This window comes from Mustela putorius, unplaced genomic scaffold, assembly GCF_011764305.1.
Source record: "Mustela putorius furo isolate JIRA1106 unplaced genomic scaffold, ASM1176430v1.1 tig00000129_pilon_pilon_pilon, whole genome shotgun sequence".
NCBI lineage: Eukaryota > Metazoa > Chordata > Mammalia > Carnivora > Mustelidae > Mustela > Mustela putorius.
The window spans coordinates 3,127,345-3,147,839 of NW_025421290.1; the positions used below are offsets into that span (position 1 = coordinate 3,127,345).

At 41.8% G+C, this 20,495-nt stretch overlaps 1 protein-coding gene across 1 annotated transcript in view; it reads right to left on the reverse strand.

Moving 5' to 3' along the window:
• The window catches only part of MDGA2 (MAM domain containing glycosylphosphatidylinositol anchor 2), an 871,541-nt gene extending 851,490 nt beyond the window's left edge, over positions 1-20,051 (reverse strand). The window contains exon 1 of the mRNA XM_004738721.3: positions 18,802-20,051. Coding sequence (XP_004738778.1) covers positions 18,802-19,081 — 280 coding nt within the window. The 5' untranslated portion in view covers positions 19,082-20,051. The remainder of the gene's footprint in view (positions 1-18,801) is intronic.
• Between the last annotated feature and the right edge of the window lie 444 nt (positions 20,052-20,495).

Genomic DNA, 20,495 nt, shown 5'->3' on the forward strand with positions numbered 1-20,495 from the left:
TGTCTGATACACTCAACAGTCTCAATCATTGCGCCCCCCTGGACTCTGTGTGCCTACAGAAGTGGTATACTCCTTCCTGCCCAAGGCTAGTGCTTCCTGTTTCCTCCCTGAAGACAATTCAGAAGACAATTCTCTGCAAGAGGACATAAGCCCCTCTTAGGATTTACCACTATGTTCTCTTCCTCCTAAAGGCCAATAACTAGGAGTAAGTCATAACTGGCTGGGCACATGCTGAGCCTACAAAGCGAGGAAAGGAGCAATCAGTGGCTGAGAAGAGCCACAGGACCTAGTGAACACTGCCCACAAAGTCAGTAGAGTAACTTTGGGACTGAGTCTGTGGATGCTGGGTCAATAGGGAATGGAACATAAAGTTGGATAACCAGAACCAGTATAGGGCAAACCACAGTAAACTACCATGCTGACTCAATTTTAAGTTTTTCATCCTCTGTCATAATATCTTCTGAAAGTATCCGAACTTACTGAACACTGTGTAAAATATTACATTACCCCATTATATCTATAGCATTCAACTAAGTGAGTTAGATAAGCAAAAAGTGGCAACTACTTTGGTAGTTGGTAAGACATCCTTCTATCGGAGGATCGAAAACAAACACCTTATCAGTGAAAGTTTTAGGATCTAAGGCCTCACTAACGCAAGGACAACTCTTCCAAAGAACAACTTATTGTATCTCACATCATGCATCAATAAGAAGGAAGCAAAATCCCTAATAGGACTCTTGATTCAGGAGCGACATATCCCTGGCCAGAAATACTACTCTCACCCACTTACCATACACCACAGAAGGATGCTGGTTTGGAATATAGACTAAGCAAATCAAAGACTTTACAGAGGAACAAACTGTACTGAAGAAATCCTGAAGCTTGGGCCATATGACCTTACAAATTCCATATCAGAAGTATTTTTGGTGAGAGCAGTCACCATGCAGAGTTCATGGCGAGCCCCAAAAAGAGAATCACAACATAGACACATAAGGTTTTTGAGCAAGCCCATGCCATTTGCAATAGAGAATTATAAACCATTTGAAAATTAGTTTATGATGCACTACTGGGCCTTGTTTAGGCAGAATGCCTGACCATAGGCTATTAAAAGACCTTATAACCAAAAATGTCTATGAGAAGGTAGATTTTGTCAGTTAAATCATACAAGATAAAGCAGGTCCAGTAGCAATCCATTATTAGATGAAAATGGTCCATCTGAGGCTCAGCACCTGAGTAGACAGAGAATGCACAAGTACGTTAGACCCCTGCATCTACTGCACCTACCCTGGGTAAAAAGCACTGGCTCATTACCCTCAACTTATACCCATGACTTCATGGAAAGTCCCATATAACCACCAAGTCCAATGATGCTCCACGGGTGGGTTGGTTTGGTATGCAGTGCAAACTAAAAAGGTACTGCACTGGCCCTGAAGCTCCACTAAGGGATGCCTTCAAGCCAGCAAAAAAAGGGAAATCCACTCAATAGGCACAGCTTCAGTAATCACACACTTTGTGTGGAAAGAAAAGTGGCTGGAGAACACACACACACACACACACACACACACACACATGCACTTTGATGGTAGTACATACATTGGCTGGCTAGTGAGATGGAGGACTGGAAAGAGAACAAGTATCAGCAACATTAACTAAGGAGAAGAGACATGCAAATGTACCTATGCAAGTAGGCATAAAGTCCACAGTTCTTTAAAAAAAAAAAAAATTATTTATTTATTTGAGAGAGAAAGTGAAAGCAAAAAGAGAAATCACAGAGGGAGAGGGAAAAGCACACTCACCGCTGAGTGGAAGCCCAATGCAGGGCTTGTCCCCAGGACCCAGGGATCATGATGCAGATGCTTAACTGACTGAGCCACCCAAGTACCCCAAGTCCACAGATCTTCGTCTTGCATGTTACTGCCCCCAACAGTGTATCCACCATGAATGAGGCATGTGGCAGACAGCACTTTCTAAAGAAGCCTGCAACAGTTTCTCTAATCCCAGAAAAGAAGCCTTCTTCTAATGTGAACGGGACACTATTCCCATCAAGTAGTAGGATCTGTATTCTCTTCCTTTCAACCTATGTGGAATTTTGTCTCTGCCTCCAACAACAGAATACCACAGAATTGACACATGTGACTTCTCAGACAAGACCAAGAGACCACTTCTACCTTCCTGGGATACATGCTCGTAAAATTCAGCCCCCATGCTTGTAACGAAGTCCAAAACATGAGAGAGCCCAGATGGAGAGGTCATTTTCAGGTATTCCATCTGCCAATCCAGCTGAGGTCCCAGCTGTCAGCCAGAATCAACCACCTTGCATGGAAGTGATATCTCCAGATGGTTCCAGTCTCCAGATGTCAAGTCATCCTCTGCTTTCAAGTCTTCCCAGGAAAGGGCCCAGAAACTATGGGGCAAAAATAAGCCATTCTGGCTGTCCTTTATATGAATTCCTGGCCCATACCATCCATGAACATAACAAAATGTCTATTTTATAGCATTAAACTGGGATGGTGTTTTACAGAGCAACAGTAATTAGAGGAAGGTAATAAGCAGCCTAATAGACAGAATGACTTGGCCAGTTGACATCAGTCGGCTTGCTGTCAGTCACCACAGTTTTGGTTCAATAGATGCCCAGAAGGAAGCAGCCATAGAGAAACATACAGCAATATGCATGTACCAAGCCACAGAAGCTCCCATTCATCAAGGCTTATCCAGCTACTGCTGCTGCTAAGTGTCCAACTGACCAGTAAGATGGACCCTGATATATGCCGTTCCTGAAGGAGAATAACCAGTCTTTTGGTGTTAATTGACTACATTGGATCCTGCTCATCCATGAGAGAGCAGAGTCATCCTCTTTAGGGCCGACACATATTCCAGTTCTGGGTTTATCTCTACTGTCTAACAATCTCTGCAAGCACCTCAGCTCGAGATCTTTCAGTATATGCCACCTACCCAAACAGGAGCCCTCATAAAATTGCACTAAACAAAGGGATCCACTGGAGAGGATAAAAAGGTGTAACGATGAATGTGATCATAAAATTCACTGGTCCTATCACATCATGTGCCACTCAAAAGCTACGGGCTGGACAAAATAATAGAACAGCCTTTTGAAGGAGCAGCTGATATAGCAGCTTCAAGACAATGCCCTGAGTAGACTGGTCACCACACGCCCAGGATCTGGGATAACCCTAGGTTAATGACCATTATGTGGAGCTGCATCCCTAATAAGTAGAATACACAAGTCCAAGAGCCCCATTTAACTTCATTCCTAGTAACCTACATGGGGTACCTGGACTTTCAGTCTCCACAATTCTAAATTCTGTGTGGCTAAGATGTCCTTGGTCCCCAGAGGGGGAACACTTCCCCCAGGACAAAAGCCAGAACTCTGAACTCCTATGAATATTGCCAACTAGCCACTGTGGGCTAAAGACAATAGGCCAAGAAAGGAGACAACTTTCACACAGAGACAATTAACCCTGATTGCTAAGAAAAGGCAAGACTGCTGTAACACATTGTAAGGATGGAAAATGACATCTGGTACCCAGGGACCCACTTAAATATCTGTTTATGCTCCCCTACTGATTCTGAAAGCAAAATGACTGATGCAGTATCTGTAGAAGCAGTCTGAGATGGGAAGTGTGACCAGAATTCACAGACCATTCCTGGTCACTTCAGAGTTACTAGCGGTGGGTGGGGCGGAACCTCTAAAAGGGGTGGTAGAAAAGAGCGTGATAAATGTCAGAAATTGTTCTGAGATCCGGCATAGTAGCAGGGGCTTAAGTTAAGTCCACTAACTTTTTTCTTATGTTTCCTTAAAAAAAGAAAACTTGCTTCCAGAGGACCAGTTCCCCAATGGGATGAACTCTCATAAACAACCGAGTACAATCACCATAAAGACTGACATCTAGAAAATGTGATGCATCATTCAGAATCTTTCTGCATGAAGACACCAATTCTCCCAGCTCCTTAGAGCGTAACCTACTGATTGCTTCCCATTGAGTTCCTCCCAGGTTTTGCCTTCAACCAAAGGGAGCCACCTCACCCAGAAGCAGCATACATCCAATGACTGCTAGAAAAGTGGGTACAAAGGACCTTTCCTCTATCTGTGACATCTCTCATGTCCATCCCAACTTCAGAGCACCCATCAGCTCAGCTTAGAACTCTGTTGTAACTGAATCACCCTCTACTCAATCTAGGCTCCCTTCCTCCCTTACAGGTACTGTTCCCAAGAGTACTCCCTAATGAACCATCTGTATGTAAGTCGTCTTCTGTGTGTTCATTTCCTAGGGAACCCAAACTCTGACATGTAGACACCTCATTCTGCCTGGATCCATCCTACTAGTTCCCATTACATATCTCCTATAACAACCATAACTATCTCCTACAACAGTAAATCTATTCCAGTGCATTCTGCCTATTTCTAGGCCAATACTATGACCAGGCTAACATACCTGTTCTTCCCCATGCCACCTGAAATCTAATCTCCCGAACCAGCATGCAGTAGTATGTCAGAAGTCTGCTTTAATGGTTTTTATTTATTTGATTTATCAGTTACTTCCCATTTAGAGAAATCCTGAATCTTTTATTAATAATGAGCAAACCTCTGCAATACCATGATAATTGCTGGGAGGATGACACCTACATACAGTGAACGAGAAGCCATCAATATAAGCCACCAGAAAATACTCTTAGAGCAATCCAAGAATAACCTTTGAAAATATCTAGACTTTAAATTTTCTAACAAGTGAAGATATTTAAATGGCATTTTCAGATTCACAAGGTACTTCAGCCTTTATTTTGTTTAAGGATCTTTATTTCAGCTTTTATAGACATTCATTTGAATGAGTATTAATTGCCAGTATTATATAATATTAAAATAAATGATAAACTGTAACATACAGATGTACTTACATCTTAGGTATATAATTGTATAGCTCAATCATCAAGATACTATCCACCTTCATCCAAATTAAACTATGCATCTAAGGGATCACAAAATTTAAAAATCTAAAGTGGAGAAAGATAAAAATAAGGTCTAAAATCTACTATAAATACTCCCAAATATACTGCTAAATGTGTGAGGTAGTAAAAACATAAAATCTAAGGTTAAACTCTTTTGAACTGTGATTTGATTCATCTTTGACTCTATTCCTTCACAGAGGTTTACAGTTTAATTTGAGATTCTTAGATAACAAAACACATGGGGTACCTGGCTGGGTCAGCCGGGAGAGCATGTGGCTTTGATTTCAGAGTTGTGAGTTCAAGTCCCATGTTGTGGGTAGAGTTAACTTAAAAACAAACCAACCAACCAAAAACAAACAAAAAAACCACAAGCTTTAGGGGGAAAAAAAGATTTAAAAACACATGATGGCCCACTCCATTTTGAGAATACTATCACAATTTTCAGTATGCTAAAAAGTTGTACTATCTCAAGAGTTTCAAGTATCTGGTTCAGGTATGAAGGAGTCATTGTTTAGAGAAAAATTCATTAAATTTATACTTCTCCATGTTCTTAAAGAGGTTTGACTTGAAAATACAACAGAAGCAACAGAGTCATACTCCAGAATGAATTAATGAAATGTGAATGTATAATGAACTCCAGGACACTGCTCTCTGCAGCCAGACTGAATTAAGAGTTAAAGTTCTAAAGGCTCAATTGCCTCTGAAAATTTAGGGGGTGGTTATCAGTTAAAGAAAACATCAGCTGCTTAGAAATGCATGGCACTACAGCCGAATATAATACCTTTCCTGTTCTCTCTTGAAATGGTTTCCTATCGAAGCAGTTTCTGTATCAATCACACAATAGCCAGAATGGTACAGGGTTATACTATATGACACAATCACTGCATTCAAAAGGTATCGGAAAAAATGGCTTTTATGGCAGCAAATGCTGTAGCTAAAAGCCTAAAACAAATCACTAAACTGCACTAATTTGTAAGCTTTGAGGGTTGAGGAACTCACTGGCAGCTAAGAGAAGGACAGAGCTTGCAATCAACTGTCCTCTTGAGCACAACAAGATTTTTAAGAAAAGGAACCCGCTGATATAGTCCCCTCAATTAACTCTGTGCAAAAAATGCCCAAGCAATACCCCCAGGGAACTCAAGGCAAAATCAGGCCAAATATGACATTTAACTATCAATCTTACCAAGGCCAGTGATTGTTAATCAGCCTGGGGAAAAATAAAGTAGTACACTCGACAGTGGTTATTTTTTATAAGCACATGCCTACTATTTTACATGGAAGAAAAGAACTACTTCTGCAGAATATCTAGTAGAGTCATGTCTTCACTTTTACAGGTCACTAATTATGAATAAGCTTAAAATATCCTATCAGTCCAAAAATAAATTATACCAGGGAGAGCCCTCAGTAGGGGCATTTTGGTTCTAAAAAGAAAGGGAAAAAAAAAAACCCAAAATTATAAATCCTAACCCTCTTTTCTAAGAAAGAAAACTGCATGATATAAAATGCTGACATTAACTACCTATATATTTTCCTCATGCAAAAAGCTAGAATTTATCCAATTTGCATTTCAAACATACACTGCTTGAGGTAAGTTTCATGCATGGAACATGAGCTAGCTAACTTGCATGTTTTAATCATAGTTATAAACATCCACATACATGAATGTAACTTAACAGTACACATAAGTATACAAATATTTATTTTTACATATACTTCAAATCTGATTCGAAATTTAGTCAACAGTAACTATCCAATGGTTATTTAATTTCTCATCATCTCATTCCAAGATTAAAGGATTGCACAACAGACATAAAACTCCTAGTACAAGGTATGGCAATAGTAGACAATTAATAAATGGCAATTATTTTATGGAAAAAATACTATATCCTATTTTTAATTATTTTTCAATAATAAAAGGAAAAAGAAGGTAGATAATCCAAGTTACTTAAATTTAGTTTATGGATTTATTTTACTGTCCTCATTTGAATACAGAGAAAAGGAAGAAAGACCTACTATAAAGAATTGGCTAACAGACAAGAGGGATGGTCTTCTCAGCATACCAGTAACACTGGGCTTCAAGTGTATTCCTCACTGTTCTGCAAGTAAAAGAGACTGCATGTGTAGTGCTATTATGCAGCTAAGAAACATTTCTCCCCTATCAATTGCAAAAAAAAAAAATAGACGGGAAGAGAAGGGATGAGCTTCTAGAGGTAATATTTTAAACTGGTGAACAATTAAGAACATGTAAGTATCACAAAATGGTATTTAAAAACAAAATGAAAGTTAGGTAAGAGATTGCGTGTTCTGCCATCAACACTGAATCAGAGTCACGTTGGCAAGGAAAGCTGGAAAGCCACTCGATTCCTCCTGCTTAATCCAAAGTATAGCTACTAACCCACAACACCCATTCTACAGATCTACAAACACACTCACACATAACACACATACTTAAATACAGTTAATATATGTGAATATATTTTTAGAGCATATACACATATACTCTACATATAAATAAATATTTGTAGTGTGTGTATATCTATTTATATCTAGACAGACACTGATTGATAGAGAAGATTCTTTAACCTTTCTCTGAAACTGGAGAGGTGGTAGAGCATAAACGTTTCAAAGTACATCTTTGCATAAGTAAGCTTGAAGATCTTAGGCATTAACAAGCGGAGTTTTTAATGATGACAGAAAACTAAAAACTTACATGCTTTTTGAAATGGTAACCCAAATCACATATAATTAGAATAGAGTTCAATGGTAAAATTACAAAATCACAGTGAGCAGAAAGAAGGCCACTTTCAACCCCAGCTGCTGCCACTGGAGGGATGTTTGCAGAGAAGCACAGGAAATAATCAGAGAATAAGTAGCCTCTGAATAAAAGGCTGCAGCCCATTGGGAGATATTCTTGTCTTAGGTAAAGAATAGGAAATTTATAAAACTCAGTCTTCACAATGATGATGTCATCATGTAGCTTACAATATTGCAGGGAATGGTTATAATGGAAGAGAGTTGCATCTCCTTATGCAATTATACGAAGATCAATCTATGCGTGACAAAGTGAGAACAAAATTAGCCAAAGGATGAGCTTTGATTAATTGTGAAGTAAGACTGAAAACTTTAAACTTAATATAACAGCTCTGTACAGGGAAAGGGTACAGGTGAATAGTCCAGTATGAACAATGAACCAGATTATAAATATGTGAATAAAAGAACAAGTGGAGAATCACAACAGCAGTGTAGAATAACTACAAAAAACAAAGGGCAAGTTCAAAACCAAGACAAAAATAGCACTCTATGACTTCTTAATAAGAACTTGACTAATTCTAAAAGACTAAAGACTGAGAACTCCAAAACTACACGTCAGTTAAATCTGTGCACACTACAGAATCTACCGTATGTCAACGCTTATAGTGACTTCCTTCACAAAGCCAGTATTGTTCATTCCACATAATAGGGAAAATTATTCTCAACTAATAATTTTGTTGTCTATTTAAAGTCTCGAGAAAATATGACCTTTTGGTTTTGTAGCAGATATTTCTAACTAATATATCTAACTAATATCTTGACACTCAAATGACTAGCCTATTTAATTTTTCCTATCTTATTAGCTATATGAATAGGGATTATCGACATAAACTATCTATCACCCTCAAAAACGCAGTGTTTGCCAAGTATACTTAAAATTCATTATGTAGAGGTGCCTGAGTGGCTCAGTGGGTTAAGGCCTCTGCCTTTGGCTCAGGTCATGATCTCAGGGTCCTGGGATAGAGCCCCGGGTCAGGCTCTCTGCTCAGCAGGGAGCTTGCTTCCTCCTCTCTCTCTGCCTGCCTCTCTGCCTACTTGCGATCTCTGTCTGTCAAATAAATAAATAAACTCTTTAAAAAAAAATCATTAAGTAGAAAAATATTTTCTTATATATATATAGCTGTCACAGTTTAATGTTAAAAAGATCCTTGCCTTTTCAGTTAAATCTAAAAGTTTTTGTTTTTGTTTTTTAATGATTAGTTGAGTAGGTGAAAAACAGCAATTTGGGTCACTTTTGGGTCAAGATTAGATGCTACACAATAAATATGGGATAGCCTCTTTAGTAATATAGTCTCATTTTCCGTTTTTATTTTTACACTCTCAAATATTTATATTTTTACAAATAATTTCTACTTTTTTCCCACTTGGAAATTAATATTTATAGACTACTAATTTTCACTTAGTCTCAAAAATGACACAACATTAGGAATATTCTTGTTTCTTGGTACTAAAGCAAGATTTATATATACATTTGAATATAAATACATAAATAAACTCATAAAGTTTAGGTAATACTAATATTGAGTGGAGCTTTTAAATGAGGGGGCATAGGAGTTTCCCCCTACCACCCCACCAGTAAGAAGCAAAAGGAGAAATTCCAGGGTTACGCTGATGGGAGAGAAGGGGTTAGCCTGAAGAGCAGTGTCAGCTATACATGTACATGAGATGCAATATCAAGTAGCATTTGCATGCACAGATTAATGTCAGATATACTGTTTTAAAATAGACCACTTATTTTCTGTTAGGCTGACACACTGGAATATTTTTTCCAGAAAAAATTACTTGCTCTCTGATACTTTCTAGCCCTTTACGTGGTTCTAAGAACCAAATGGCCATCCTGTTAGGAGGTCCAATTGCTAGAGCACCTGTGTGTACTTTCTTAAGAAGATGGGGAACACTTTCCATGCACTCTCCGTCTATTCCAGGTATAAAAAAGCAACCATACATTTTCACTCTTGCCATCCTTTATGTAACATCTCTCTTTCCTAAGAGTTTACTAGATGTGGAAACTAATGGATAGAAGATTAAGATTTTTGTCTATGGTCACCCAATAAAGTAATAGCTGAACAAGGAGCAAGTCCAAGTTCCCTGGTTTCTACCACATTGTGCTGCTTTGCACAAGGATAAAAAACAATAATGAAAACACATACCTCTCTTTTTATAAGGGCAATGCATTCATCTCCCAGGCTATACATTTGTAAAAATCAACATGATATTTCAAGTCATTCTAGACCCATGGTTCGCTGCTTCTAAGTAGTAGGCACTCTAAAAAGGCTTTGAAAAGTCTTTTGACTTTAACTCCAAGAGGAGCTGCTGTGTAGGTTCAAAGCTTCCTACGGTTGCCTAGAATCTGGAAGGGCACAGTATTTCCCAGGAATGTTATTTATCTATCTATCTATTTATTTATTTATTTATGATTTTATTTATTTAACAGACAGAGATCTCAAGTAGGCAGAGAGGCAGGCAGAGAGAGAGGGGAAAGCAGGCTCTCCGCTGAGCAGAGAGCCTGATGCGGGGCTCGATCCCAGGATCCTGGGATCATGACCTGAGCCGAAGGCAGAAGCATTAGCCCCCTGAGCCACCCAGGCACCCCTCCCAGGAACTTTAAACACAACTGTCTTATCATCTAATGAGCACTCAGTTAGCTCCCAACTGAACAAAACCCAAATCTTGGTGGACCTAAATATCTCAGGAAGTTCTAGAGTATCACACAATGAAATTTATTTTCCAGACTTACAGACTTCTGTGGGGGATGGGAGAGGTTAAATGACAGAAAACATCTTTCTAGTTGGGGCATACTTTGGAGGAATAGCTTAGGTTTTCTTAGATATGCATTCTAGAGTTATTTTTCTTTCTGTACCACTATTCCCACAGCTAGGATCCACGCTGTAGCAATTTCTTTTCCTTCTTTGTTACCTATATTGTGCCAACCCACTTTCAAGGCTCAACGTATGGTGTATCGGCTTTTTTTAGTTTCCTCCAACCATGACACCTACTGTAATTGCTCTCTTTTGTTTAGGCACAAACTCATATGTTTCTCATAGTCTTACTTCATATTCCATTTAGTTTTATCTCTTCAATTAACTTGTAAACTCTCTGCGTTCACAGTCCTTCACGCAACCACATGTGTTACCCACAGCAGTAATACATTAATTTGTTGACTGAATTACCAGAACTTCCCCTACATCCTCCCAGAATCTGTGCAGAATCCCCACTGGCCATAGTTTCCCAAAAGCTGCATATCTTCCTCAGATTTTTCTATCCTTCTCAGGATACTTACAGAAGCCTCGTCTTCTTCAGGAGAAAATCTACCTGAGGCAAGGTATAGACTCAGTACACAGTTCTACTCAAAATAATGGATAGAATGTCTTGATGTTTAATCTGTTCCTGTTTCTCCTTATGTACCTGAGTCATACAATTAATTAGCAGGCATGATAATCTGGTCCACAGGGACCACAGGCTCTATTTAAGAGTTCCTCATCTTTCCCTTTCAGATCAGAAAATTCTCCCTGAAGATGTTCTTCAGTCAGATGGCAACCATTTTATTTCTTCTGTTTGACACACATGAATAAAGTTCTTATTACTTTAGAAAAAAATGATTTTGCTTTTACCATTACTTAAGGCGCAGGTACATTTTCCTAACAGCATTTTCCAGGCTGACATCCTATTTTCTACTTACCTCTTTGAGATCTCAGCTGCCTTTAGTGCTGTCCTTTAGGACTCTAGGAGGCCTGGCTATGAACCAACCTTTCCTCTTTCAGACAGACATGTTTTCCTATCCGCAGGATCACTCAATTATTTTTATCCCTCCCATTCTCATTACAAAAAAAATAAGACAAAAAATATGCCGCTTGTAAATACGGTAACATGTCACATATTGACCCTATCTGTCTAGCACACAGCAACCTCTGGTATAATTTCGAGTGGAAAGAGTAAGAAACTGATGTCTCCTATTTTTATGAAAAGTTATAAAGGTTACACACTAAAAGGCAAAAATAAGTTACATCATAATTTCCAGTATCCTTGTTCCTACCTAATAATATGTCTTCAACTAATATACTTACAGTAAATGTGTAATAGACCAAAAGTATGCTCCTAATATTTGAAATCCTTTTCTGTGATTATAAACTTGTGGGGAATGTATGATTTGGATTATAAAGTGAAAATCTTCTTCTTACTGAATTCAATCAATGATATTAACAGAAAAGGAACTGAAGTGTTTTAAAACCAAGATTAGAAAAGGCATAGTGTCTTGGAAAAGTAGAAAGAAATCAACATAAAAAGAGATTAACTGGCATCAGTGCAAGGTGGTAGAGTTAAGAAAGAAATGGAACTGTACTAGCATAAAATGGAAAATAAGTGCATGCCCCAATAATGGAACATGAGGGGCTCTATTAGTAAGTTGAAAAAAAAAATATCCATCCAATGGATGTGCCTGGATTCTGAAAGAGTTGTGAAATTTCTTTCTGTAAACAAATCTCACAAACAACCTAAGACCACTATTTGACTGACATATTCTATCTTAAATTAGTGTGAAGACTCAATAATATCTTAAAGTCTCTGCTCACTTACAACTTTATGATTGTAGAAGCCCAGAAATTTATTAACTGGATTCAAAAATAAAAATAGGACACAGTTTTCTATAAATGCCATCATTCCTGTCTGCTGTAAACTGTGTATTTACACTGACACTGAGACAAAGAAATGAAATTTCATTTTGTGGGACTATTCAGTTAACAGCAATTACAATGAAGCTGAAAATGTTCACCCTATTCATACCTGAAATGCGCTCAATACAATACGCTGCTTATCTTTCCAAAATAGCCTAAAAGGAGAGTAAGACATGCTCCAATTCAGCTCCCAGCTGAGAGCCCATACCCTCAGTTTACTGCAGCTGCTAAACAACACCAGCATCAACATCAGAACCAGGTGGGTATGTTTGCTGTTTGCCTCCACCTTTGTAAGTAACAAGCCTTAAAACCAGCTCTCTCAAGACCTTCCCAAAGCACGAGGACCAGACCAAATAATGTGAATGACGAATCACCTCTACTGCTGGAAAACAACCCAGGACCACAGTTCCTAACACTGTCTTAAAAAGACATAAACTCAACCCATAGGGCTCATGCTGGTAAGTCCCATCTCCATGTGTGCTACCACAATCACATCAAAACTAATTTTTCAAAGAATACAAAGCATGTTCTCTCAGAAAACTTTGCTTGTATCCTGTTTCTCAAAGAAGACTTCAGGGGGTTCACCTTATAACACACACACACACACCCCAAAATAATTCTACAGTATCAATAAGAAGTGTCAGAACAAGGGACAATAAAATTAAGCCAAGAAATCAAGATCATGAAAAAAAAAAAAAAATCCTTCCTTGGATTTGTTTTGTGACATTTATTCACCAGAACTTCATTTCTAAGTTTACCTCTGATTCTTAATTATCTGAACCCTGGAATCCTTTCTGACTTATTCTCTAGAAAATGATTCCTTAGGTTTGACATACACCTGCTCAATCCAAATACTTAATAGTCCACTTAAGGATTTTCCTAGGGATTTATAAGACATGAGCAAGTAATACTACATAAAATAATCTGCCTATTTTACTTGTGAATTCTCAGTTATGTGACCAGCAAGGACGACTCTGAATGAACAAAAATAATCCTGGTTACAAAGGGCAGGTCACTTTTCCTTGTGATGCTGGCCAAGGTGGTGATGTGATGATATTAGTCTGTGAATGTGTATGAGCAGTGGGGTAAGGAGTGGAAAGACAGAAAAAGCTGACTACATGTGATAGAGCTTCAGAACAATTTTTTTTTTTCAGGAACACTTATTAAAGTCATATCTGCCTCTCCTCCCACAGGCTGACATCCTATATATGTGTTTAGTCAAAAGCAGCATATAATATAATAAGATCTCCAAACTCGAACTGGACAAAAATCACAATTCCGTGCACTTGGAACAAATTTGCCATGAGGGTGGCAATATCCTGGGACTGGATGTAATGGTTAACAGACGTTCCAGAGCACCTAACCTTTTGGGCCAATCTATCCATTCAGATTCAATCCCTTGACAGTCTGAAATACCTTCCAGACCCTTCCAATCCACCTTATCCCCTGATTCTCAATCCCACCAAGTCTTTTCTATATAGCTACTGCCTGGGATGTTATTCCTAAATTATACGATATTAACTGACATTACTGGAATTGAGTGAATATAGCTCGCTATAATTGATATTACTGGAATTGAGTGACTATAGTATGTTTGATAAGCTTACTCTGTTTATTGCTTCCTGCACATCCTGGGAGCTATTTATAGAGGGTGCATTAACCATTTCAGGATACCCAGTCATTGGCTGATTTGGCCCCCATTAAAAACTACTCAGACTGAGACTATAATTCTGTTTTTCATTTGTAGATTTGTCTTGTGCTAATGCATTTATAATCTTTTATGAGCCTCCTTGGAAATTAAGGACCTGATGGGTCAGAGGTAAAAATACAGTGTGTGGCAATAGAGCTATTTTTATCTTTAGCAAAACAACTGAGAAGTTTACCAGGAGATACGATTCTCAGTATGCTGCCTTACCAAGAGGATCTCTAGAAAACATAGTTAGGGAGTGCCTGGGTGGCTCAGTAGGTTAAGCATCTGACTCATGTCAGGATCTCAGGGTAGTGAGGTAGAGTCTCATGTCCCTCTCCGTGCTCAGCACGAAGTCTGCTTGAGATTCTCTCTCCTTCTCTCCTACTGATTCCTTAGGTTTGACATACACCTGCTCAATCCAAATACTTAATAGTCCACTTAAGGACTCTGCTAAATAAACAAACAAATAAATAAAATCTTTAAAAAGAAAAAGAAAAGGAAACATAGCTAAACAGCCCAAACAATTTATGACACAGAATAACTTACAAAGAAAACTTTCAAAACTGGAAAAATGCTTTGGATCACTTGGTTCTAGGTACTTCAGTTAAATAGACACATAGCTGGGATTTACTATGACCTCTGATCCTATGTTTAATTAGTTATCCTCAACCTCATACAAGGGAAGTCCAACAAAATAATGCCGGCAATGGATACCATTTCATTCTTCGTTTAATGACTTGGTTTTCGGTGTAAGGAAAATTAAAACACTAAAATTCGAAGACTATTTTGAGGAAAAAAATTTTTGAATGCAAATAACTATCTAAAACTCAAGAAAGTCAAATCTGTAACTCAAGAAAATGGATTTTTAAAAACTACACAAATACAGATACCTCCAAATGACCATTATCCATTAGAATAGTTAACAGTTTTTTCAGGAAGTCCACATCGACTCTTCTGATGCAGCTCTATTATAAAAAATTATTTTTTTGTGATCTTCCCTTCAGAAGTGTTTTCAAACAATTTATATCACTGCGATGCCATGACTGATACAGAGTATTTAAGAAATAAACAGGGAAAATGTCAGTTTTTTTAATGTCCTTTTTAAATGACATCAAAATTATTGGTAGAGGGGAGGATATCGGTGAAGTGAAGGATAAGTTCCCTTCCCAAATGCCACACATATGCAAATCTCAGCTAGCATGCAGTTAGTTTGCTGAGCAATATCCCAAGATAAATGACAATCAGTTCTAGGTCTACAGCATAAACTTTCACACATAAGTACTGCACATGGTGTCAAGTTGATTGAACATAAGAGAAAGAAGATTATAGTAACTCAAGATAATATCATCTGTGCCTTAAAACAAATATACTGTTTTAAAAAAAAAACCTGAATTACTAAATCAAGAAGTTAATTTGAGCTGCAAAGAAATAATTTCGCTTGATTTGCACATAATTTTTACTTCTTAAAGCTGGCTACTAGAAAACAAAATTAAGAAATAATACTTTGTGTGTTACATGAATGGTTTTTCATTAGCAAACACAGACAAAAGGATAGAGCGATATAGATTTTTATGGTAGCAAAGTTCCTATGTAGGTCTTAAAGTCTGTTTATAATTGCCCATTTAAAAAAAAATTTATTTATTTATTTGACAGAAATGACAAGCAGGCAGACAGGCAGGCAGAGAGAAGGAAGAGGCTCCCCGCTGAGCAGAAAACCTGACTTCGGGCTGGATCCCAGGACCCTGGGATCATGACTTGAGCCGAAGGCAGAGGCTTTAGCCCACTGAGCCACCCAGGTGCCCCTATAATTGCCCTTTTTTATTCATTCATTTTCAAGGCTTTTCATGTAAAATGTTCAAAACACATCTATAATCTTATACTAACTCTTCTGTGTCCTTTTCACAATTGATCAATATTTTATACCTAAATTAAAAGAAAAAAAACCTGTTCTCTTCATTATACACACGTTCACTAATAAAATTCAAACTACTTTAGATTAAGAAAGGTCATGATTTACAAAGTCAACGCAATGAAATTTTAAGTCCATGTTGGTGGTTCTCAAACTTCAGCAAGCATCACAGTCATCATGGCCTGAGGTCATGAACACAGACTGCTGGGTTCCACATCCAGAATTTCTGATTTAGAAAAGAGGGGGGCCTGAGAATTTGCCTTTCTAACAAGTTCCCAGGTGATGCTGATGCTGAAGGTTAGGGATTCCCACTGTAAGAACCTAACGTGTGCTAAGACATACTTAAAAAGTAACACATAAATATATTTGTTCACCCACCTAATAGCTGTGGCATTCATAACGACCAGGGTTGCTGACTAATTTTCATACAAAACTCATTCTATTCCAAGTCAGATGCCCAATACCCACATCAACATTAAAAGAAAACAAGCAAAACAAGACCACCACTTTCATCGCAAAGATCAGTTCAGTAGCAGAACTGCCTCCCCCTTTTTTGTTAAGCACCATTGGCATTATTTCCATGTAATTATTTCCTACTTATCTCCACTCCTAGATCTTACCTTTTTCCACTGCCCAACATGAAACTTGCCAGGACAATAATATGAATGACAAAAAGTGACAGGAAAAATGGAACCGTGCCTTTCTAATCGAGAGAGTTCTCGCACGTCCTGTCCCTGCAATCTTTCTAACTTTTCATTATCTCCTACACACATACACACACACACACCATACACACAAACAGTTGTTTTTTTTTTTTTTTTTTTAATCCGTTTAGCTGGGATGGTCCTAACAAATGGAAGAGAGACTTAGACTTGAGATAAAAGGAATCCAGGCTCCCCCATGCTAAGGAACAGCTCCTTCAGAAGCCTCTACTTTCAGCGTTCCTCCATCCCTAGAATCTCAGCCACTCTCATCTCAGGGACACCAGAGACCAGCAGAAGTCAAAAGAGCACTCAATTCATTCCTGCCTTCCTCAGTGCCTCACCTCCTGCTGTCAGCCCAAGCAGTGAGATCTGCCTGGAGTCTCAACATCTCCTTTATACACACACAAACACCACCACCACCACCACCTCTGTCAAGCAAGTTCTCTTTCATTTGGTAATGAGGGGATGGGTAGAGAAAAGAAATTAAGATGTCTTTAAGTGGGAGAAAGTGAAAATTTCCCGGCCCAAGCCTAAAAGGGAACTAGGAAGACAGGAAAGGGGAGTGGCAGATGGAATTCCGTGGCTCCAGAACCCCCTCCGGACAACCCCCTCCCACTGCTCAGACCAGGAAGAACACAGTGGAGACAGTAAAGGCTACTATGGGATCTCCCACATCCCTTCCCCAGCATCTACCCAGGCACACACCACATTCCCAGAGAGTTAGAGTATTCAAGGTCCCCTTGCACCCATGCCCTCTCTGCAGTAAGTTCTGGGGTCTGCAGGGAGAGCTCTGACATTTCCACAAACACTCATGCCCTTTGCTCCAGAACAGCCATTGACCTAGCACTGCAGTGCTGGGGTCCAACCCCCCCCCCCCCCCGCCAGCACTTTGATAGATAACAAAGGTAGTAGGTTGGTTTCCAGCACACAGGGACCGTAGGGGAGCTCTGGGAGAGTTTTTGGCCTGCTGTACCCTCAAGAGCTATCCTCCTAACCTCTCTACCATATCTTTGAGATAAAAGTTATGTTCCCCTTGTGGCACTGCCTGCTTGTCCCAGGAAAAGACGCACATTTCAACCAGAGCCTGGGTATGTGTATGTGAGTCTCTCAGTCCCGAAAGCCAAGGGTGCCAACTGCTGACAGGCAAAGGAACCTGGATTTGCTCCTGAGGACTTAAAAATCTCCAAATTAACAAGCTTGCCTTGATCCTAACCCGCCCAGACCTGGGTTTTCCAGAAAACTGAGGTTGTGTTCCTGTTGCAGCAAGCTGGTGTCCTGCCCCAGAGCCCAGACGCACAGACTTGGCCAACCATTCATTCATGCATTTTGCTCATCCATTCACATAAACATGTCCCTTAATTGTGTCTGGCATCGAGAGTCTTGCCTGCTATTTTCCCCTCCCCAAGTCAGTATTCATGGCAACGCTGGTGCAGAACGCAACTCAACTGTCACCCCACTTCCTGAGCCGGAAAATCAAGTCATAGAGGCATTCACCAAAAAAAAAAAAAAAAAAAAAAAAAAAAAAAAAAAAAAAAAAAAAAAAAAAAAAAAAAGAAAGAGAGAGAGAGAGAGAAAGAAAGAAAAGAAAAGGTGGAGAGAAGGAAAAGAAAAGGTGGAGAGAAGGAAAGAGAAGGAAAAGGCGGGAGACAGAGAGGGATGGGAAGCTCACTAGGGTCACATTCGAAGCTTCCCTTCAGGGGAAACCGCGGCACCGACACCGCGGCAATGCAAGGAGCCAACTGATTATTAAATCAAAGACTGCTAGAGCTCGGGGCCCTAGCGGGGATAAACCAAGCGCAAAGCCACTCATTCGCAAGAGTGCAATGTTGCCGGCTCGACCCAACTCCCAGCCCCAGCCGAGGCGCCGGGGGAGCGGCTCGCAGCCCAATCCGCAGCACGCTCGCTGCCTCCTTACCGCTCCCAATAACGTGATGAAGTGTAAATCAAACACCACGCCGGGAGGGGCCCCGCAACGGTGCGAGTCGTGCATTTTCGCTCGCCAGCCCATCTTGCCTAAGAATCACAAGGTCACGATAGCGTCGCTATTCCACTCACCGTATACTCCTTGGCCAGAGATCCCCTCCAGGAGGACTGTCAGCAGCCACACGAGACCGTACACTAAATCCATCTTCACGTGAACATGAACATATCCAGCCCAGGGGGTACGCAGCGGGACCTTCCGGAGGCCGGCGGCTAGCCGAGCGCGCTCCACTCGCGCCCGGGCCGCGCCGAGGTGCCCGGGAACCGCTCGCCGAAGAAGAAAGCGCCGTCTGTCCGTCCTTCCCCGGCAGCGTCCGTGAGCGGAGCGCAGGAGCCCCGCACACCCCACACTCATACACACACACACACACACACACACACACACAACACAATACCCTGACACACACTCACACGCACGCCGCACTCACACCGGGCGCCTGGGAAAATCGCAGACGCCGGGGAGGAGCAGGGGGCGTGATGGGAAGGGGGCCGCGAGGCGAAGTGTTCTTCAGGGTAGCGGGCTCGAGTCTCCGCAGCTACGGCGGCGGCGGCGCGCTGGGCTGGCAGCGGGCGCGGGCCGGGGTCCGGGGGTGCCGAGCGGTGCGAGCCTGACGCGGGCAGCCACGGAGCAGGAAGTGGCCTCTGACTCGGGGCACCGAGCAGGGGCGTCCTCGCCTGGGTTCGCCTTTACAAAGTAACTCGCGAAGGTCCCCGGAGCAGCGTCAAGCGGCGGCAGCGGCCCGCCCGCCCGCAGTCCGGAGCCCCCAGCCCTGCTGTCTTGCCTTCCCCCATTCCATCAGTTGCCATTGCAACGCCAATCCTGTTACACGATACAGGCTCGCATCGCCGAGCAGGGAGAGGAGGAAGAGGAGGAGGAAGAGGAGGAGTGGGGCTAGGGGGACGGGGGTGGGGAGGAAGGGATGGGAGGAGGGGGAGGAAGGAGGACAGGGACCGACGCGGAGCAGAGTGTGCGTCTGGAGCTCTCTCGGGCACCAGCCTCAGCCGCCGCCGCCGCCACCACCGTTCTCCAAAATAGCCGTTAGCGCCCTGCCAGCGAAGAAGGGGCTCCGGGCGGCCGCACCAATTCCGGGAGCCGAAAGCAGAGTCCAGACACCGCCACTTGCGAAAGAGGGAGAATGCCAAGCAGAGACCGGATCCGCACACACGTCTACGCGTGCCCACCGGCACCGCGCGCGTCCTCTGGGCTTCCGCGCCGCCCCCGCCAGGTGGAGGGGTGGAGGGGTGGGGGCGGTCGGGACAGGCGGGAGTTTAGAGGAGGGAGCCGCCGAAGGGGTTCCCCGCCTGGGCTAACGTAGTGCTGGCATCCAGAGCTGGACGCGGGAGCGGCCGCCCGAGGAGGACACCCAGCTGCGTGGCCGCGGGTCGGGCCCCAGCTGCGGCAGAGGTGCCGGGCCGGGCGGCGGAGCGCCCAGGGCTCGACGCCGGCCGGAATCTCTGGGTGTGCGCGGGAGTGCGCGCCGCGGAGGCGAGAGGAGGAGGTGGAAGAGGAGGGCGAAGCCGAAAGCAGGCGGACGGGCTGCCGGGCTGCCCGAGAGGGAGGCTGTGTGTGGTCACGTTGCGCGCTACGTGCTGAGAGCGCGAGCTGCTAGCCGCAGCTGGGCGACGTCAAAGCCGGGTGCGCGGCTCAGCCGCCTGCCTCCGCGCCTCCTCTGCCTCCTCTGCTCCGCCTTCGCTCAGCCTGCCTGTGTCAGCCGAGGAGCTCATCAGTATGGACAGCGCCGAGAGGCTCCGCGAGGCCGGCCACATCC